This window comes from Tiliqua scincoides, chromosome 4, assembly GCF_035046505.1.
Source record: "Tiliqua scincoides isolate rTilSci1 chromosome 4, rTilSci1.hap2, whole genome shotgun sequence".
Classification (NCBI taxonomy): domain Eukaryota; kingdom Metazoa; phylum Chordata; class Lepidosauria; order Squamata; family Scincidae; genus Tiliqua; species Tiliqua scincoides.
In genome coordinates, this window is record NC_089824.1 from 105,092,120 (window position 1) to 105,114,697 (window position 22,578).

A 22,578-nucleotide genomic window follows, 5' to 3' on the forward strand; every position below is an offset into this window, starting at 1 on the left:
GAAGTATTGGATGTTTTTCTTTTCTTTTCTTGGAAAGGACTGAGGGGAAAGGGTTAGCAGAAGTGCATTTATTGGTTGAACCTCTGAGTGTCGCTGTTTGCTCATAAGATGCAAGACTTGTAGTTCGGACCAGCCCAGCTCTCTTCTCATTCAGCTGAGAACACACAAAGCTCAGACTCACAGTCTTTGTGTCTGGATATGCAGTGGGAAGAATTTATGCAATCTTTGGAGGTTTTGCAGCAGCCCTCTCCAACTATTCTGTAAGTACAGCACTACTGCAACCTTGTCAGTGTCTCTCTTGAAATGGCTGAAAGGAGACTATGCCACCGAGGGAGAATTCTACTTTGCTTTGTGCTGCTCAATGCTTGGGAAGCAGCTTCTGGGCAAATCCATTATTTAATCCCTGAGGAACTGGAGAAAGGCTCTTTTGTTGGAGATATTGCAAAGGATCTTGATCTGCCTAGAAAGGGGTTGTCAAGTGGTGACATCCAAATCATTTCCAGAGGTCAGAAGCAGTATTTTGCCCTTGATTTGAGAAATGGTTATTTGTTTGTCAGTGAAGTAATTGACAGGGAGCAGGTTTGCCACCAGCTGGAGAAATGTGTGTTACATTTTGAAATGTTTGTCAAGGATAAGATGAAGTTTTTTACCATTAAAGTTGAAGTAACAGATGTCAATGATAACTCTCCTAGTTTCCCTGTGGAAGAGTTAGAGTTCAAAATTGCAGAAAACACAAGTCCTGGAGCACGATTTCTTTTACCAGAGGCTCAGGATCCAGATCTGGGGATCAATTCTCTCCAGGACTACTATCTCAGCAGTAACAAACACTTTTCTCTAGATGTACAAACTGGAGTTGATGGAGTAAAATATGCAGAACTTGTCCTTGAAAGGTTATTAGATCGAGAAGCAGAGAAAATGCACCGGTTGATTCTCACTGCTGCTGACAATGGAGAACCAGTCAGGTCTGGTACTGTCAGAATTTGTGTTGCTGTTGTAGACACAAATGACAATGCTCCTCATTTTAGCAAGGCTGTGTATGAGCTGAATATTATGGAAAACATCCCAAAAGGGTCCCCGGTACTAATACTGAATGCAACTGACCCTGACGAGGGAATAAATGCGAAGGTAACATATTCATTTAGAAAAATTTCAGAGAAAGCTTCCAAAATATTCCACTTGGATTCTACTATTGGGCAAATCTCGACCATTGGAAATGTTGACTTTGAAGATGTGAAACTACATGAAATTGAAGTGCAAGCCCAAGATGAACCTGGATTGTCTACCCGTGCCAGAGTAGTAATAAGAATCATAGATACAAATGACAATGCCCCAGAGATCACAATTACGCCGCTTGTCAGCAAGGTTGCAGAAGGTTCTCCTCTGGGAAGCGTACTGGCCCTTATCAATATAAATGACAGAGATGATGGCATAAACGGAGAGGTCACTTGCTCCATACCAGCAAACCTTCCGTTTCTATTGAAGAAATCATTGGACAGTTACTACAGTGTGGAGATTGATGGTGTCCTGGACAGGGAGACGGTCTCAGAATATAACATAACAATCACAGCAAGCGACCAAGGGAGCCCCTCACTCTCAGCAACTGCGTATTTCCCATTGGAAATATTGGATGAAAATGACAACCCACCCACATTTAAAACTGCAGCCTTCACTTTTTATATTGAGGAGAATAACCAAAGGAGTGATGTGATTATGGTTTTGAAGGCACACGACCCTGATTGTGGAGAGAATGGCAGAATAATGTATTCCATCTTTGAAAGAAATAACTCGCATCTCAGCCCTATGCCTGTGTACTCAAGCCGCACTGAATTCAATGGGACTTATACCCAGGTAAGTGTGCATAAGATTTTAGCTGGAGACTCCTTTCTTTCTTCCTGTCTCTCTATTAACTCTGAGACTGGAGCAGTCTATACTCTATGTTCCTTTGATTATGAAGAGATTCAGAAGATCCAGTTCCAGGTCAAGGCCCAGGATGGAGGCTCCCCACCACTCAGCTCCAATGTCTCAGTGACTCTCTTCATCCTGGATCAGAATGACAATGCTCCAGAAATTTTGTACCCTTCCCCTCCCACTGATGGCTCTACAGGGGTAGAACTGGCCCCTCGTTCCTCTGAGCCAGGCTATCTGGTCACTAAGGTGGTGGCTGTGGATGCAGACTCTGGTCAAAATGGGTGGCTTTCCTATCAGCTGATCAAGGCCACCGAGCCAGGGCTCTTTACTGTAGGACTCCACACTGGAGAGATCAGGACAACTCGGTTCTTCCTTGAAAAGGATGTCCTCAAGCAAAGCCTGGTGGTTTTAGTGAAGGACAATGGACAGCCCTCTCTCTCTGCCTCCGTCACTGTCACCGTAGTGCTGGCTGATAGCATCCCTGAAATCCTTTCAGACCTGAGCAGCGCCTCGGCTCCTGCAGAACCTCAGTCGGACCTCACCTTCTACCTGGTGGTGGCTGTGGCTTTTGTCTCTTGCTTGTTCTTCACCTTCCTCCTGGTATTGCTGGCCATCAGGTTGCAACAGTGGAGAAATTCACAGCAGCTGTTTGACTCAGGAAACGTGAATTTCACTGGTGTTCCAGTCTCCCAGTTTGTGGGCATTGATGGAGTCCGCGCATTTCTTCACTCTTATTGTCCTGAGGGTTCACTTACCACCTGCTCCCAAAAGAGTCAAATTATTTTTCCCATTGGAAGTTGTGCAGATACTTTGACACCTCAGCAGGCACCTGTTAAATTAGGTCCTTTAGTAACTCTGGAAGATTCAAGCATTGATAAAGAAAGACAGAACACTGAGCAGGTGAGTTTTGTTTTCTGTTATAAAGCTTGAAGAAAGTTTACCATGTCCAGAACACAACCATGTTGAATTTCTTAAGAGACTTAGAATAAATCTGTCCTCAGGCACTGAGCTGTGAGGTGCTTAGATGTGGTTTTGAATTATGGGTGTGCAAGGTAAATTTTTAAGTTCATTTAACGTAGCTTAAGTATATATCACCTGCAACTTGTAGTTAGGTTATATTTCCTAAAGTGAGAAAGTGAGGAGCTTCTTTACGTTGTCGTTCTTAGCACCTTGTTTGTACTCATCTGTTCTGCAATGGAAGGACTGTGCCTGCAAGGCATTGCTGGGAAGTAATGGAAACATTTAATATAAAGGAAATTTGATATTTAAATGTTCTGTTCCAATATTTCTAGAGTAGGTGATACTTGGATTTGTTGCTTGCTGAATTTAATTACCTGTCTCCCTAGCAAGATGTGCACTGCTCTTGGTGAGTTACTGTTTCAACCATATTCATTGTTTATTATATTATTATATGTATATTATATACACTATATATTATACAGAACCAATCTCAGTGGTAGGTTTTGGGGGCAGGAGTGTGGTTGAGGGGAAGAAGGGGGAGTGGAACTCCAGGATACCTCTTCCAGCAGGTGTGGCAATATCATCAGTGGGATCCTTAGGTGCTGCCTTTGACACTTAAAAAAAAAAACAAAAATGTATCACCTTCCCCTCCCTTTCCCCTTCACCCTTCCCCTCCCAATGACGGTTCCATTGGAGTAGAGCTGGCCCCTATCTTCTGTGAGCCAGCTTCTGCGAGTAACGTGGTGGCTGTGGATGCAGATTCTGACCAAAATGTCTGACGTGTCTATCAGCTGATCAAAGCCACCGAGCCAGGACTCTTCACTGTTTGACTCCACACCGGAGAGATTAGAACTGTCCAAGAAACACCCTTAATCACTGTACTTTACAATGTCCACTTTTTTAAAAGTGCCTACCTATATCCACAGGCTCAGCACATCTCTGGATCAGGAATGCATTCTTTTTTAACTGTTTGTATAGTCTTGGCAGAGTTCCGCTGTTGTTAGAATGATCTTGCAGAGTTAGGTTGTTAGCTTTAGAGGACCAGGCTAGATCTCTTCAGCTGCAGGACAACAAGAGGTTGTCCAGCTATTTTTTCTCAGTCTTGACTCCAGAAGTCACCAACCTCTGGATTCCTGCTCCTTGAGGTTGGATTGTTTTGGTCAACAAAGTGAGCTGACTCTTTTTCAGGGCCACAACCTGTGTTCCTCAAGCAAGTGAATCGGCAGTCTCTTCTCCCAGCAAGTAAAACAGTAGGCTCCAGCTTTCTACAGAAACACTAGGACAGGTTTCTAGTTTCTCTTGCGGCAGAACTGCATCCTGCTGGTTTCAGCTCTTGACTCAACACTCACTGAACAGGCACTGGTGGAACACAGCACCAGCAGCATTATCTCACCAACCACCCCTTGTGCATCTATCCTCAGGGTTTTAAGAACATAAGAACAGCCCCACTGGATCAGGCCCTAGGCCCATCTAGTCCAGCTTCCTGTATCTCACAGTGGCCCACCAAATGCCTCAGGGAGCACACCAAATAACAAGAGCTAGCCATATTTTTTTCAGGGTGGGACAGGTATCTAAAAATCTCACATTAATTTACATTATACACTCCTATTTGTGCTTCTTACAATTAAACACATACATACTTAAGATATGTACATTAGTTCCCACCAGCCATTCTAGACTTTCCCCCCCCCCCTTAATTCCAGCAATTTTTATGTACTTAGCATAGTCTTCTGGGAGATCTATTGGATGTTTATCAGTGTTCTTACTTTTATTATACAAAGATTATACAAAGATTATATTATACAAAGATTGAAACAAACCCCTGTCTTTGTTATGCACACTGCCACCCAGATAACGAAATAAATTAGCATGTGATGATTTTAATGACAGAGAGAGAGGAAAAGGCTACATTTGAACTTGGAAAAGAGGAGAGGAAAAAGAAAGAAGTTACATCTGGGTGAAGCCACAGTTTACAATACAAATTGTCATTTGTGCCAATGACTGTAATTTCAAGAGAAGTGTTGCATAAAAATACACACTGATCCTAAATACATTTATTTGGTACATTTCACTGGCACCTGTGACATCTTATCTCAAACACATGTGCATAGAATTGCACTGTTTTTTCATGTTGGTATATCCTGATGATTGGAGTACAGTTAACTTGCTGAAGGTCATGCTGGTTTAATATTAAAGTTCTGGCCATAATTCAGTTCCTATCTTTTTTTCTTTATTCTTTGTTGGAGATACATTGTATGCCCAAATTCATGAATGCACCTTTACTAAATAGACATGATTATAACAATGCAATTTATTTACACAATAATATGAGATCAGACAATGTGGAAATGCTAGCATTTTAGAATTTTGTATTCAGTTTAAATTAGATGAAAATAGAAATTATATCTTGAATCCGAGTAATCGGCCCCAATGAAAAGGGCTGACTGAGGGCACAAACCTATATATGTCTACTCAGAAGTAAGCCTCATTGTGTTCTATAGTGCTTACTCCCAGGAAAGTGTGGATAGGATAGCAGCCTCAGGGCCAAATCTTATCCAAATTTCCAGCACCAGTGCAGCTGGAATGTAACCCCAAGGTAAGGGACCAAATGTTCCCATACCTTGAGGAGGCCTCAGTGACTGCCTCTCCACCAAAGGACACCCCATTAGCATCACTCCACTGGCCCTGGAAAATTGGATAGGATTGGGCACTCAGTAAACTATTGTCACACATTTTGCAGGCTTTGTATTATTGACTTTATAAGATACACTCCAAATATAGATAATTTTGTATTATTTTGAATTTCAGTCTACAGGTGAGGAGGAGTAGTATTTCACAATGTCTACGGGCCCAATCCTATCCAACTTTCCAGTACTGATGCAGCTGTGCCAATGGGGTGTGTTCTGCATCTTGTGGTGGGAGGGGAACAGTCATGGAGGCCTCCTCAATGTAAAGGAATGTTTGTTCCCTTACCTTAGGGCTGCATCCGCACTGGACGGGTAGGATTGGACCCTTACTGTAATTGATGCATTTAAAAATAGCAAATTGATTTCCTTGAGACTGACAAATTTTGGCAAAGATTGAGATTTATTTTCATACTTCTTATAAAATTGAAGGAAAAATGTACACTATTCTGTAAAAGAATATTGAAAATACTTTGTAACTTTTAAAATACTGTACTTCCTGGTTGAGACATTGGGTGTCACTGTTGACTAGCATGGAGAGAAAATTCTATGTTATCCTATTGCTCTGCAGCAATACGGAAGATCTTATACTCTGGTCTCCTACACTAAATGAGAAAGGAACAGATCTTGTTGGAAGGACTACAAAAGGAAAGGCTTAATAATACTCTTTTTCATGAAAAGATACACCAGACATATCTGAAGATAAATATTAGCATTTATGGACTGAAAGGAGGATCAAAAGCTTTGCCTAAGTTGAAATGGCTCCTGCACAAACATTTGTGGATAAAAGGAGAGCGTTATCCTACCTTGTTTTGGCAACTGTTTTGCAAGTGGTTTCTGGGCAGATTCATTATTCAATTCCTGAGGAACTTCAAGAAGGCTCTTTCGTGGGCAATATCACAAAGGACGTCGGGTTGGATCTGAAGCAGCTCTCGAGTGGAGGTGTCCGGATTATTACGGAAGGTAGGACAAAGTATTTTGCTCTGAATGTCCAGAATGGTTATTTAAGCATTCATGAAAGAGTGGATAGAGAAGAAATATGTGGAGGAATATTAACTTGTACACTGAAGTTAGAGATACTTGCTCAGGAACAGCTGAAGATTTATACAGTAGAAATTGAAATTGAAGATATTAACGATAATGCACCGACCTTCCAGGTGGATGCATTCCAGTTAAAAGTTCCAGAACATACAGCCACAGGGTCCCGTTTTCTTCTTCCAGATGCACAAGACCCAGATTTAGGACTGAACTCTTTACAGAGCTACCAACTCAGCTCTAACAGACACTTTTTTCTTGATGTACAAATGGCAGCTGGTGGAGCCAAATATGCTGAGTTAGTGTTGGAAAAATCCTTGGATCGGGAAGAAGAGGCAGTCCATGAGTTAATCCTTACAGCCAGTGATGGAGGGGATCCTGTGAAATCTGGAACTGCGCACATCAAAGTGATTGTTGAAGATGCGAATGACAATGCTCCAGTTTTTTCTCAGTCTGTTTATAAAGTGACCACTATGGAGAATGTTCCTGTACATTCCTTGCTGTTAAAAGTCAGTGCTACAGATGTGGATGAAGGCATTAATTCAGAGATAACCTATGCATTTAGGCAGATATCAGAAAAAACTTCAAATGTTTTCCATTTGGATTCCAAGACTGGAGAAGTGAGAGTGAGGAACAACCTGGATTTTGAAGAGCGTAATTTGTATGAAATGGAGGTTCAAGCCCGTGATGGAAGGGGTCTTTCAGGGCGAGCAAATATTTTGCTGATGGTTACTGATGTAAATGATAATGCACCAGAAATTACAGTAACATCCATCACTAATGCTGTGAGTGAAGATTCCCCACAAGGGACGGTAATTGGAATGTTAAAAGTAATAGACAGGGATTCAGGAGACAACGGAGTTGTCATATGCTCCATCCTTGGGAACCTACCATTTTACCTAGAGAAAACTTTTGATAATTATTACAGTTTAGTAATTGACAGAGCCCTGGACCGAGAAAAGATCTCTGATTACAATGTGACTATTGCAGTAACAGATAAGGGAAACCCTCCACTCTCCACTACAACCATCATTCCATTAAAAATATTAGACAAAAATGATAACCCGCCCACTTTTAAAGAGAAGTCCTACATTTCATCACTTGCAGAAAATGCTCCAGCTGGAGTTTCAATTTTCACTTTGAAAGCAAAGGATCCAGACTCAAAGGAGAATGGCAAAGTTACTTATTCCATCATTGAAAGTGAGCTGAACAACCCTCAATTCTCTTCCTATCTTTCTATTAACTCTGAGACTGGGGTTGTCCATGCCCTGCGCTCCTTTGATTACGAAGAGTTCAGGGAGATTCACTTCCAGGTGAAGGCCCAAGATGGAGGCTCCCCACCACTCAGCTCAAACGTTTCTGTGACTCTCTTCATCCTGGATCAGAATGACAATGTTCCAGAAATCTTGTACCCTTCCTCTCCCACTGATGGCTCCACTGGAGTAGAGCTAGCCCCTCACTCCTCTGAGCCAGGCTACCTGGTCACTAAGGTGGTGGCTGTGGATACGGACTCTGGCCAGAATGGGTGGCTCTCCTACCAGCTGATCAAGGCCACAGAGCCAGGGCTCTTTACTGTAGGACTCCACACTGGAGAGATCAGGACAACCCGGTTCTTTCTGGAGAAGGATGTCCTCAAGCAAAGCCTGGTGGTTTTAGTGAAGGACAATGGGCAGCCATCTCTCTCTGCCTCAGTCACTGTCACTGTGGTGCTGGCTGACAGCATCTCTGAAATCCTCTCAGACTTGAGCAGCATCTCATCCCCTATAGATTCTCAATCTGATCTCACTTTCTACCTGGTGGTAGCTGTGGCTTTTGTATCCTGCTTGTTCTTCACCTTCCTTCTGGTATTGCTGGCCATCAAGTTGCACAAGTGGAGAAATTCTCAAACATGTGATTCTGGAAATGTGCATTTCAATGGAGTTCCAGTTTCACAGTTTGTGGGCATTGACGGAGTCCGGGCATTTCTTCAGTCTTATTGTCAGGAGGTTTCATTGACTTCAGGCTCTCGGAAGAGCCAAATTCTTTTTCCAATTGGAAGCTGTACAAATACCCTGACACCACAGCAGGTACCTGATCATCCAGATCCTTTGTTAATCATAGATGATTCTTCCAACACCATCAAGGAGGAAGCAGCTGGTCGGGTAAGCTTGTCACTTTCAATACTGCTTTTTTGCTTTAAAGTTTAAAATAAAACTTTGACCCTTTTTGAAAGAGACTTTGTTTTCTGAAACCTCATTAAATGAAATTCTTTAATAAGAAAGCTTAGAAAAAGCCTGTTTATACTTCTTGTGATAAAGATGTACAGAGATAAATATTTTTAGTAATTAACTGCCTTCTTGTAACTGATAAAGCCTTTTCTTTATTGATTCTAATTATTTAGTCATTCAATTCATTCAGTTATTCAGTTCAAACATTCAATCAGGGTAAAATTTTAATATCCTGGAGAGTAAGAGTAACTATCTTCTTCTTTAGCATTTGTCCCATGTGGTGGCGGGGTCTGCTATGATCTAAGTAACAAAGCCAATTCATTGTTTGGAAACTCATCTTATATCTTCTGCCTAAAGATCCTATTTGTAAATAACTTGCATTAAATACTGGGATAACCCCTTCAGATATGCTTTGGATAAGTAATGGAAAAGTTAGATTGTCTTTTTAACAAGGTAGAAGTTTTAGGAGAGCTGCAATGCTCTTTGGCATCATGAGATGGTTGCCACAGTGTTAGACTCCAGCATATACTTACCATATATGGATGGAGAGAAGTTGTGTAGGAGAAAAAGGAACAGAACTAAATCACCTACATAGCATCTGATCAATGTTTGGGTCAACAGAAGCCCTATATATCATTAGCATATAGTTATATTAGCACAACAAATAGCATGCAGGAACAGACTTGCTCCTGTTGACAGCAGTTCAAGCATACAGTCAAGCAGTTCTGTCCACTTAAGGCATACTTCTCTATTCCTTTTGTTAAGCGGATTGCTTGTTAATGGTCCAGAAGGTGTGGCTGGTGTAGCTCATTGGCCCTTATATTGGGAGGTTTCTGAGCTTTTGAGAAGATGACTTTTCCCTGGCTACAAGAAAAGGCTGGTGGGAGGTAGGAGTGTGAAGAAAAGCAGCTTTCCATTTGGGAGAGATAGGAACTAATGAAAGAACTTGGAGTGTAGGGTGCTTTTCTCTGGGCATCTGATGTGAAGTGGTGTAGGAGAGGGTGTATTATTTACTTCCACTGCCATTTTTGTAGATGAATCAAATATTTCAAAAACACCTTAAGTCTCCAGTGCTCTCTCTCCTCCAAAGGAAACCAAGCCTGAATATAGTTGTCCCTGGAATCAGGGCCAACCCAAGTCCTCAACCTCAACCAAGGTGACAAGCTAAACACTGCTCCCCTTACCTGATGATGTGCCAGCCTCTGTTCCTCCCCCTCTCTAATTTTTTAGTTCAGCATTCTCCTCCCCTCCACACTTCCTCTCTGCCCCCTTCTTCCTTTTCGAATCCAGAGAGGGGAAAGGAGAAGGAGGCATTGGAGACATGTAGGTGGACAGAGATGGGTGCCCCCCTCCAATCTGCTGCCTAAGGTGACTGCTTCAGTTGGCCACATGGTTGGGCCAGCCCTGCCTGGAACTTCTCAAAATTTGGGGAAGCAGGGAGTTCTTAACAATAGGGGTACTGAGAAAATGTATCCTGTTGGGAATTTTTTAAAAAAAAGAGATTATAGAGTCATTACTTCAGAATTTCTTCAGGAAATTATGGAAACATCTCTTCTCAGGGCAGGCAGCAACCATCAGAAGAGAATGGGAACACAGTAATGCAGAAAATCTTTTCATGGCCATTATGTTGAGAACATTGTGAAGTTTGGGCCACCTCCATCTTACAAAGGGTGTAGCATACCTGGAAAAAGGAAAATACATAGCTAAGTACAGGGAAGGGCAAATGAAATTATCAAGAATGAAAAGCATTCTGTATGAGGACTGTATAATGCCCATCTTAAGCTACATGTCATAGTCGCAGGGCAGCGTGGGATCTGGGAAGGCAATTCCAGTGTAGGCACAAGCTTTCCTGTGTTGTGGCTGGGACCACCACACTGTAAAAGAAAAATGCTACGATGACTTAAATATTGTGTGTAACTTTCAGAGGAGGAGTTTTCAATCATTCTTAACAGCAAATCCCTACCTGTGTGGTAGGAACGGAGCTCTGGATCACAGTGGCCCCTTACCTCCTCCTTGATGTGGCAGAAAACTCTACCCTCTCAACTGAGGCAGCAGCAGTGCTGTGAAAACAATTTAGACCAGCTGTGGAAGGACTTGGTATTTGGGGTGGAGGAGAGACTGATTAGAGAGAGCAAACACCATCAGCAGCCTCTTCCTCCCATCTTGGGGCTGCCAACTCCTAGACAGCTTGCCAAGAAGATCCCACCCAATCTGAGTGCTGGAACTGTACTGCTGCTGATCTGTCTGTCTGGGATGGAGTTAAAAGGATGTGGACTGAAGAGCTTATGCTGCTGTTCTTAAAGTGATTCCTGTTATTGATTTACATTGTTGTACCTGTTAGGTTGATGCCTTTAACCACCAGTTTCCTCATAACCCTTGATATATGCCTTAAAATGAAGTTTCCAGATATCCTTTATGTTACTTAGGGCACAATAAGAACTATGCAGCTCCAAGGTAAAGGAACAAACATTCTCTTACTTTGAGGAGGCCTCCGTGAGTGCCACCCACCTGCAGGATGCAGCACACACCCCACTGCAACAGCTATGCTGAAACGTTGGTTAGGATTTGGGTCTTATTGCCTCATTACTCACTACCAGGGCCTAGGAGGGGGGGGTAAAGGGGGTAATTTGTACCCAGGCCCAGGGTCAGAAAAGGGGCCCAGGAGCGAAAGGAGGGGGCCCAGAAATTTTCTGGGATCTTCCATTTTCCAAGCTCAGCCAGCTCACTATCCTTGCAGGATGCTGTATCTAGCTGCCAATGCCAGGCAGGCAAGTAGGTCTGAACTCTGCATGGGGAAGACTGGTAGACCTGGGCTCCAAAGACTGTTCTGGCTGTTGCCACTTTCCCCCTGCCTGTTTTGCCCCCATTCTGCCCACCCCCATTGCCACCACCCCCAGTCTGTTTTACCCCCTCCCTCTTTGGGAGGGGGCCCAAAAGAAACTTTGTACCCCCTGATAAAATTCCTCTCAGAGGCCTTGCTCATTACTCTGTCTTGTACTCCAGCTCCAAAGCAGAAATTAGAGTATCACTCCTATCTCGGGACATTCCATGAGACTCATTCTGCCTTCCGTATTGATTATTTAAAAAACAAGACAGGACAGGAAACCCTCATGCTGTGAACAGAAGCAATCCACACACTAATTATCTGTTGTTTCCTCAAAGAACTAAAAAAGAAAATACGCAGTCTTCAAAGTTTGAGTCTTCTTTCATTTTTGCATTTGTTGCTTTTGAAAAGTGGGTTCCCAGCATAAATATTGTTCAGTTCTGAAATATATGAAGAAAGTTCCTTTTGCAATAAATTCATCATCATCATCATCATAAAGAAGACTAAAGTGATCCCAGTGGTAATTGGCGCCCTCAGTGCTATTCCAAAACACCTTGAAGAGCACCTGAACAGCATTGGGGCCACAGAAATTGCAATCCACCAACCACAAAAAGCAGCTTTACTAGGAACACCTCACATCTTGCGATGATATTTATAACAGCAAAATAGGATAAAAATCAGGCATCCCAGGTCCTTGGGAAGGACTTATGTCTGGATAAAACAAACACCTACCTGACTGTGCAAAAATCTCATAATAATGATGATGATAATAATAGCAATTGAAAAACTGTGGCCCAAGAAAGTAAGAGTAATCCCAATAGTCATAGGGGCCTTGGGTGCGATCCCAAAACACCTGGAAAAGCACTTGGACACCATCGGGATGAGCACAAGCACCACCAGTCAATTACAAAAGGCTGCCTTACTAGGAACAGCACATATACTATGGCGAAATTTGTAACACTATAAAAAAAATAGCTGCCTATCCTAGACCCTTGGGAAGGACTTGATAGGTGGATATATACAAAATCCAGTCAAAAACAACATGACTGCAAAAATTGAATAATAATGATAATAATGATAATAATACCTACTGATGCCCTTGCTAGATATATGTATTTAGTTACAGTTCTTTTGTTCACCTCCAGGGTCCAGAGAGGTATGGCAGCAATGCAGAGGTAATTCTGCAAGTGCTGGTACAAAACATACACATCTCTGTCCAGCCCTTCTCTTTGATGGAGTGCAGGGGGAATCAGAATCCTACCTTTCCCATTGACTCTTGCAGTGGTGGGAAGCTCCAGCTCAGCTCCCTGAACAGACTTTATCACTGGATAAGTGTTGGCAGGTACAGCAGTGTGACAGTGTTTTCTGCCTGGATTGCTGTTCTAACAAAGTCAAGGGTAAATTCTTGTGAATTCAAAGGTTACAGAGGTCATAATGATGGGCAGTACTAGCTGACCAAGGGAAACCAGTGGCAAGTTGCAAATTGCTCAGGGACTTCCCTATCAGCATAAATTCACTACACCAAGTGCCTGCCATGTAACCTCAGTATCATTACAGTATTATGAAGAATGTTTATGTACTGCTTGTGATGAATCCCCTGCCCTCCTGTCTATTTCCCTGTGGTTTTGGACACTTTTAACTTCCTAGAAGCTCCTGTGAAGCTCAGCACCTAAAAATGGCAATGCATCTCTTTCAGGTACCCTTTGTCCTTCATTGGAAAAGTAACATTCAGGGCTTCTCTTCCTGTCTGAGATGGCTAGCCCATCTTCTAGAATTGGTATGCACTTAGCAACTGGGCAGCCAAAGCTGTCCATCCAGGTCAAAGGGGTGGATGGGATGGAGTTGCCAGGTGGATCCACTCCTCCTATCAGCGATCTTGATGACAACACCAATGCAAAGTTGTAAATTTCCTGGCCTAAAGGAAGTGGGTGTGGTTCTCTTCCACTTACCTTAGTGACCCATTCATCAGCAGTGCAGAGAGGAGCACTTGCTCAGCCATGAGTGAAATTACTGGGGATTCCGTGAGCTAACTTAAACTAGGGACTGTCTAGTTAAGATTGCGTTAAGGGTTTGTATTATTTCCTTGGTTTGCTAATTCTGCTCAGCCATTACAAACTTCCCTGGGTTTAATGGATTATGCAAAACATGTCTAAGAAGCAGTGACATGCTTGGCTCCAGGCCTGTAGGAGTCCTCACTCTGCAAGACTGGAGTAGGACCTGAGAAGCATTTTAGAGCTCAGCTAAAGCTGGGACTTGATTGGAACAAGTTGCTTTTCTGAATTCCTCCAGGTTTCTGCAACTTCAACTGTTTTACATTACCTGCACAAATTGCACCCCAATGAAGCAGGGGAAAGAGGAGAAGCATGCTCTCCATTTATGGGGGGAAGAAATGAAGAAGGTGGAGGAAAAGTAGAAGTGCACCCCCATGGGATGAAGTGGAAAGACCTTCTTCTGACTCAGAGGGTATCAACAGACTTGTGACAGCCACATTGTTCCTAAGGTTTTGTTGTAAACCCAAGGAGTGATTAAAAGGCAACCTTTGTTCAGATTGGGGGGGAGCATATTCAGATTAAACCTTAAAATTTAGGAGAAAAAGAATTAAACTAAACTTGCCTTCAGAGCTTGCAAATTCCAAACCCACACATTTTACAACCAACTGACCAGCAAAAACAAACAAACAAGACCCTTAGGAACACAGTGTACTATCTGTACTGAATGATGCTTGAACTTGTTATTTCCTTCCATGTCTCATCTCTGTACTTGAAAGAGATGTTACTACTCAATATTTTATAGAACACATAGGATGTATCTAAACTATCGTGCTCCTCAAAAACGGTAAGGTGGGGAGCCATATCCTAGTTATCAGGTTCACATATGAATGGGAATTTATTAATACATCAATTATTGGAAGTGTATGTGAGAATCATCTGCAAAATATGAAATAACGAGGCAACATCTCTACAACATAGTGACCCTTAAAACACTTTCCAATGTATTGCAGTCAGATCCATAATTCTTTTGAGTTAATCTAACAGAAGTGCTTCAGTTTAACTGGAACAGGCTCCCCCTAGTCTTTTGCCTTCCTCAGAAAAAATGTGAAAGGTGAGAGTCCTTTGTAGAAAACTGATACCAATGTCCCTGATGAGTATTTACACATAAAATTAACCTCCAAATGCATTGCAACAGGAACAGGATGCACAAATTCTGCTTCACTATAATCTAAAGCAATGTTCTCAGAAGCATTTCACACCACACCTTCTCCTCTGGAGATTACTGAGATTTGCTTACAGTGGAACGAGTCACGTCTGAATGAACAGGGCAAAAATTCAGACATCAGTTTAGAGTGCAGTTTTTGATTAAGCCTCTGGGTGTCGCTGTTCACCAACCAGGAGGAGAATTGCAATTCCGCAATGCTGCTCAATCTAGAGAAGAATAAAGAAAAGGGAAAGAAGCGATTTGAGCTGAACCAAAAGGAAGCTCTAGGAAGCCACCCTTTGTATTAACAGATGAATTCCCCCCCCCCCCGGAAATATTGGCACAGGGTAATTCAGGGTACCTCCATTTAGGACTGAGGATAAGGAGACAACATTAAAACAAAGAGGAATGGCTTTCACAAGAAGGTACCTCAGTCTCTGGGACTACAGTACTCCAGTTTTAATTTTTATCATCATGTTTTGCAATACTTGGGAGGCTGTTTCTGAGAAAATTCATTATTCAATTCCTGAAGAAATGCCAAAAGGTTCCTTTGTGGGGAATATTGCAAAGGATCTTGACCTGGATATAAAAGATTTCTCGCATCATGGAGTCACCTTTGTTTGCAGAGGTAAGAGAGAATATTTTGCTTTAAATAATAAGAATGGACATTTATACATTAAGGAGACACTAGACAGAGAACAGATCTGTCCCCAGATAGAAAAGTGTTTCTTCAGCTGTGAAGTTATTATAGCTGGTTCAATGAAAATTTATAGAATTGAAATAGAAATCACTGATATTAATGATAATGCTCCAAGCTTTACATCAGCCAAACTCCAGTTAAAAATCAGTGAAACAACAGAGGCTGGGACCCGGTTCCCTTTGCATGATGCCCAAGATCCAGACTTTGGGATTAATTCTGTCCAGAGTTATAAACTCAGTGCAAGTCGATATTTTTCTTTGGATGTGCAAACTGGACTGGATGCTGTGAAGTATGCAGAAATTGTTTTGGAGACATCTTTGGACCGAGAGGAGCAAAATGTGCATGATCTTGTCCTCACTGCTTTTGATGGAGGAAGTCCAGCCAAATCAGGCACAACCCAAATCCATGTTATTGTCCTTGATGCAAATGACAATACTCCCATTTTTAGTCAACCTGTCTACACAGTAAGCACTGCAGAAAATGTGCCTGTAGGATACACGGTAATCACTGTAAAAGCCACAGACCTGGATGAAGGAGTTAACCAAGAAATAACATACTCGTTTAGAAAAATATCTGACAAGGCTTCTCAGACTTTTCACATAAACTCTGAGACTGGTGAAATAATTCTTGTGGGGAAGCTGGATTACGAAGAATCTGCACGGTATGAAATGGAAGTTCAAGGCACAGATGGGGGAGGACTAGTTGATGTATCCAAAGTTGTAATTATAGTAAGTGATGTTAATGATAACATACCTGAAATAACTGTCCGGTCAATGACCAACTCTGTTCCTGAAGACTCTCAAATAGGAACTCCCATTGCCTTGTTAAATGTGCAGGACGAAGACTCAGGAAAGAATGGGGAAGTCCTGTGTTCTGTTCCTTCTAATCTTCCTTTCCAACTAAATAAAACATTTGATAATTATTACATGTTGGTCACTGCTCGAGCACTGGACAGGGAACAGGTGGGGGCCTATAACATCACTGTCACAGCCACAGATCAAGGCATTCCACCTCTGTCTTCTTCTAGAATTATCCTACTTCAGATTTTAGATAAGAATGACAACCCTCCAATCTTTGCTCACTCAACCTATGTTTTCTCCATTGAAGAGAACAATCAGAAAGGAACCCCTGTATTTTCCCTCAAAGCAGATGATTCAGACTGGGAGGAGAACCAAAGAATAGCATACTCCATCATTGAAAGTCAAATGAATGAATCCCCACTCTCTTCATACCTTTCTATTAATTCAGAGACTGGAGTTGTCTACGCCTTGAGCGCCTTTGACTATGAAAAGTTTAAGGAGATTCATTTCCATATCAAGGCCCAGGATGGAGGCTCCCCACCACTCAGTTCCAATGTCTCTGTGACTCTCTTCATCCTGGATCAGAATGACAATGCTCCAGAAATCTTGTACCCTTCCCCTCCCACAGATGGATCCACTGGGGTAGAGCTGGCCCCTCGCTCCTCTGAGCCAGGCTACCTGGTCACTAAGGTGGTGGCAGTGGATGAAGATTCTGGCCAGAATGGCTGGCTGTCCTACCAGTTGATCAAGGCCACAGAACCAGGGCTCTTCACTGTAGGACTCCATACTGGGGAGATCAGGACAACTCGGTTCTTCCTTGAAAAGGATGTCCTCAAGCAAAGCCTGGTGGTTTTAGTGAAGGACAATGGGCAACCACCTCTCTCTGCCTCAGTCACTGTCACTGTGGTGCTGGCTGACAGCATCCCTGAAAGCCTCTCAGACCTGAGCAGCATCTCAGCCCCTGTAGATTCTCAGTCTGATCTCACTTTCTACCTGGTGGTGGCTGTGGCTTTTGTTTCCTGCTTGTTCTTCATCTTCCTTCTGGTATTACTGGCCATCAGGTTGCACAAGTGGAAAAATTCACAGCTGTGTGACTCAGGCCTTGGCACTTTACATGGCGTTCCAGTATCACAGTTTATGGGGATTGATGGAGTTCGTGCTTTTCTTCATTCCTACTGCCAAGATGTTTCCTTGACCATGGGCTCAGGAAAAAGCCAAATTAACTTTCCGAAAGGACATTGTTCCAATGCCATGATTAGCAAACAGCAGTTTGAGGCAGAAGATCATATCCCAAGATCTACTGATTTAAATCTTGGTTGTGAAGATCCAGATTTAGGTCAAGTAAGTAAAAATCATTTTTTCAGTTTCATAATGGAACACTTTTTTAAAGAGTAGTTTTCCCCTGATTTGTCTTGGAAAACATAGATAAAAGCATATAATTCAGGGACAGTCAAAATGCCCTTGAAATCAGTATGATTTTACATATACTTACACTTGGTTGATCTTGTCTTTCTGTAGCTCATACCCTTGATATTTAAACTAAGGTAAACATGAATCTAACTAAGATTTAGAAAATCCGTCAATTTTACTTTAATTTATTTGATCTGTTTCTCCACCAATTGTCCTGAAATTGGACCTGACTTTTGTAATGTGAATCAGATCACAAAATCGAAATAGATTGTTTATTGATTGAGATAGTTCAGTAGTAGTTTAATAATGTCTATTGGCATTGCTGGTAAATGCATGTACATGCTGCCTTCTTGGTTGTGTTTGATCTAGTGATTGCCACTGAACAATCTTGTTGAGGTGAGAGTGACTGATAGTAAAATCCTATGCACACCTACTCCAAAATAAGTCCCATTGTATTCAGTGGGGTTTAGTCCCAGGAAAGTGTGTATAGGACTGCAGTTTAAGAGGGATTCTCTAGGACCCATTCGAAGCTTGGTATATACTGCACCATGTCTCGCAGACTACTTTAATTATGTGAGTTTTTTAATACACAAGTGCATGGGACTTTCCTGGACATCCCAGCCAGATGTCCCATGACTAAAAGTGTCCTTGAAGTGAGCCTCAACCATCTTTATCTGTGGTGTTTTCCATAGTGGCAAAGGTTACCTGCAGCTGTGGTGAGATCCATGAGTTCCACTTGAAATATTACTTCAATTGCGGGGTATCAGGAGCTTAAGGTGGTTGTGCTTCTGCTTGTAGAATTAAATGGACATAGTAACTGAGGGCGCAATCCTAACCAGCAGTTATGCCGGTATAGGTGGCCCTGGAGGGTCGCAAATGTGCCATAAAGCACATTTGCACCTCCTTAGGCAGGAGCTGCGTTGGCGCATTCAGATGCACCAGTGCGTGGACGGAGGCAGAAGCCTCCGCTGCGGCTCTCGCGCAGCCGCTTGTGTCAGGCGTGTGGAGAGAGCGAGGAGGGAGTGAGAGCGAACCTGAAGGCGGAAGCAAGTAGGAACCAGAAGCAGCTGGCTGGAAAGGATCCTGGAGAGACCCTTTTCCTTGCCAGCAATGCCCCAAAGTGATCCTGCCTGCATTGCCTCCCTTGGCAAGGCTTTGGCAGGAAGGGCGCTGGGCCACAATCTGATCCACACTTACCTAGGAGTAAGCCCTATTGACTATAAAGACGTACAGAGGCTTGGTCACACTCTGAATAAATGAGCCGGCAAGTGATGCTTTTCAACAATTAGTGGTGGGTTATTTTTCAGGATCTGGTCTCAAGTAAAATCAGACAAAACTATAGTCAGACACCACTCTAAGTTTAGCCCCCGACTTATCTGAGGGTCGTAGAAAATTCCATGATTGCTGGCTCAAAACCTGCCCTCGACTTATCTGTGGGATCGACTTATAGGCAGGTGTCTGCGGTGAATAACATAAATAACCTTAACACTTGTTTTATCTAAAAAGTTCCAAGAGGCTTTTCCAGAACTGAACGGTGACTCAGTTTATTAGTAGTGGATATATTACAATGCTAAATCCCAATTGTATTCCTGTTTACACTCTTGAACATGGCACTTTGCATTAATGCTACCAATTCTGTTCATTCAAAGATGTGAGAAAGTAAGGATAGGGCCCTTACTTCTGGCACCCAGACCTCATTTTGTTTTGCCTCCCCTGGCCCTGCTATCCCAGCTATTAGCAGCCCAGAGGTCTCTGTGCCTGATTTAGGTTCTTAGGTAGGCCAGGCACTTAAGGGGTCTGAATCTCTGCTCGAGTGTCAAGCCTATTGTTCTTAGTAATGGTTCTTCCATTCCTTGCAATCTCAAGGGGGCACAACATATTTTGAGATAGCAGTGTTCTTAGCCAATTAAACCAAATTATAGAGTACTGAATCTGTACATAAACCACATTTTTCAATTAGGTTTTTACAAGTATTATTCAATGAGAGACAGCTAACCTATGCTGGTGCAGCAAGGCCACATTGCCTGTGTGATAATCAGCACAGGTTGAGAGGCAGCTGGAGGTCTCCTCTGGATAAGGGGATATTTTTCCCCTTCCCCAAGTAAAGCCTAAGCCAGTCCAATGGGACTCCTCAGATCTCCACTAGCTATTTAGCTGGCAGAAGTTCAAGGAGGCCGGTGTAACATTGACTGTCCTGGGATGGGGATTAGGATAAGGCAGAGGAAGCATACCTGCAGATGCCAAGGACTGAACCTGGAATCTTCTGTATGCAAAACATGTGCTGTACTACTGAGCTAAGTGTCCCTCCCCACCAGGCTTGAGGGACATGGAACATGCCTGCTGAAATCTTTTCCACCACATTATGTGACATTATTGTATTTGCTTGTGAAAAGGAGGGAGGAACATTGGCTTGAGGTTCCTGAGACAGCTCTAGTATTCACATTTTGGGGTGCTTAATGCAGGCAATGTGATCCTGCTGGTGTGGAGATGCTGCATGGTTCCTTGGTGTGCTGTTACTTTAATGGTAGTAGTTAATGGGCATTAATGGGCAGGAGGTCTGGTCTAGAGGGTAGAGCCTCCGTTTGCCTGAAGATAACATCCAAAGGTTGCCAGTTCGAGGCCACCGGCACCGTGAATGGCGAGACCTTGAAGCAGCTGACAAGTCAAGTTATTCCACCTGTTCTTTGGTGTGAGCGAAGAAGCGTCTTGGCCGCCCTTCAAGTGAGAGATGAAGGAGCTGCTTGTCAGCCTGCGTGGGAGGACACTGGAGGCCAGAATGTGATGCCAGATCAGAAAAGATCCATCTGAACTGTTGTGGTTCTTGAAAGATAGAACCTTTCTTCAATTGTAAAAATCCCTATGGGGATTTAGAACATCCCTATGTAAACTAAAGAATTAAAGTCTGAGGAGAAATCTGACGACCAAGAAAGGCGGTATATAAATACCTGTATTATTATTATTATTATTATTAGTAGTAGTAGTAGTAGTAGTAGTAGTAGTAGTAAAATAAGTACAAAATGCTTCCCTAATATACTGTTCTAATCCCAAACAGAGTTGTCATCTTGATCCTTCTAATCTTATGATCAATTTAATATAAAATAGGACAGAAAAACAGGTGTCCTTTCCATACTTGCAGATATGTAGTTGGGCATTGAAATTACTTTGGCAAATTCAGCTATAAACAGAGACTACATCTAAGATCATCTTTAAAAAAAATGAGGAAGTGTTGATGTTGGTCAAGAACTTTGTATGGATTAGGAGACTTAGGGCCCAATCTTAACATACTTTAGTGCTGGTGCTGGGCAAGTGACACAATTAGATAAATGAGAACAGTTCTGTCTAATTTAGCACAGTGTACCACTTCACATTGTCCACCTAATTGAAGTATCACTGGATGTGACTGGTGATAACATAATCACCAGTTACTTCTAGGTTGGGAGGCCAGAAGTAACATGAAAAACACCAGTAAGAGCCTCAGGGTGAACAGGAGAGCTTTTTCTGAGTGTGGAAAATCATGGTTTGGAGCTCTGCCCCACTGAGCTGAGTCTCCTACAACAGCAGTTTGTTGTATCATGTTCCTGGTCTTGCTGCCAGGTGGCAGGGGTCCAGGGGTCCTCCGAGTACCACCAGACACCACCTCAAGTACCACTGGTGGAACCTGTACCACTCGTTGAGAAACACTGATTTAGCAGGTTTAGAGCCTTCTGCGGGGCAACAATGCAAGAAAATTACATAAGAACATAAGAACAGCCCCACTGGATCAGGCCATAGGCCCATCTAGTCCAGCTTCCTGTATCTCACAGCAGCCCCACCAAATGCCCCAGGGAGCAAACCTGATAACAAGAGACCTGCATCCTTGTGCCCTGCCTTGCATCTGCCATTCTGACAGAGCCCATTTCTAAAATCAGGAGGTTGCACATACACATCATGGCTTGTAACCCGTATTGGATTTTTTATCCAGAAACATTGACATCTCTAACCAGGTCCTGAGTACCGCACAATTTTAAATCCAGAGTTGCCTGTCCTCTGGTGGGCTCCATGACTAGCTGCTCTAAGGCACAGTCATTTACCATGTCAAGGAACCCGGTCTCTCTTTTGTGACCAGAACACAAATTGACCCAGTCTTCTTCTTCTTCTTCTTCTTCTTCTTCTTCTTCTTCTTCTTATTATTATTATTATTATTATTATTATTATTATTATTATTATTATTATTATTATTATTAACAATATTTATATACTGCTTTTCACCTAAAAGTTCACAAAGCGGTTTACAGAGAAAAATCAAATAACTAATGGCTCCCTGTCCCAAAAGGGCTCACAATCTAAAAAGATGCAAATGAATACCAGCAGACAGCCACTAGAACAGACACTGCTGGGGTGAGGTGGGCCGGTTACTCTCCCCCTGCTAAAAAAAGGAGCACCCACTTGAAAAAGTGCCTCTTACCCAATTAGCAGGTCTATATGAAGATCAAGTCCCCCATGATTACAACCCTGTCCCTCCTTGAGACCTCATTGATCTATTTCCTCATTTCAAGGTCCCCTTCTGGTCTGGAGGACAATAGTATGCCCCCAGTATTATACCGCTCCTCAGGCCTGGTAATTTAACCCACAGAGATTCTACGGTGGAGTCGGACCTGCCTTCAATCTCTACTTTGCTGGATTCTATCCCTTCTTTAATGTAAATGGCCACCCCACCTCCAAAATGCCCCTCCCTGTCCCTCCTGTAGAGTTTATAGCCCGGGATTGGCGTATCTCACTGATTTTCCGCATTCCACCAGGTTTCTGTTATGCCCGCTATGTCAATGTTTTCCTTTGTCACCAGACATTCCAGTTCTCCCATCTTTGCTCAGAGACT

The 22,578-nt window shown here is 42.7% G+C and overlaps 2 protein-coding genes across 2 annotated transcripts; both read left to right on the forward strand.

The window, feature by feature from the left end:
• Window positions 1–303: 303 nt before the first annotated feature.
• On the forward strand, window positions 304–15,121 carry LOC136648401 (uncharacterized). The gene is made up of 5 exons (XM_066624508.1): window positions 304–1,795; window positions 1,877–2,808; window positions 3,255–3,274; window positions 6,343–8,728; window positions 15,008–15,121. The coding sequence occupies exons 1-5, from the start codon at window positions 304–306 to the stop codon at window positions 15,119–15,121; spliced, it is 4,944 nt and encodes a 1,647-aa protein (XP_066480605.1).
• A 166-nt stretch (window positions 15,122–15,287) lies between these two features.
• LOC136648402 (protocadherin gamma-A7-like) lies at window positions 15,288–18,847 on the forward strand. Its single transcript, XM_066624509.1, has 2 exons — window positions 15,288–17,654; window positions 18,632–18,847. Exons 1-2 carry the CDS (start codon window positions 15,288–15,290, stop codon window positions 18,845–18,847), a joined length of 2,583 nt encoding a protein of 860 aa, XP_066480606.1.
• Window positions 18,848–22,578: the final 3,731 nt, after the last annotated feature.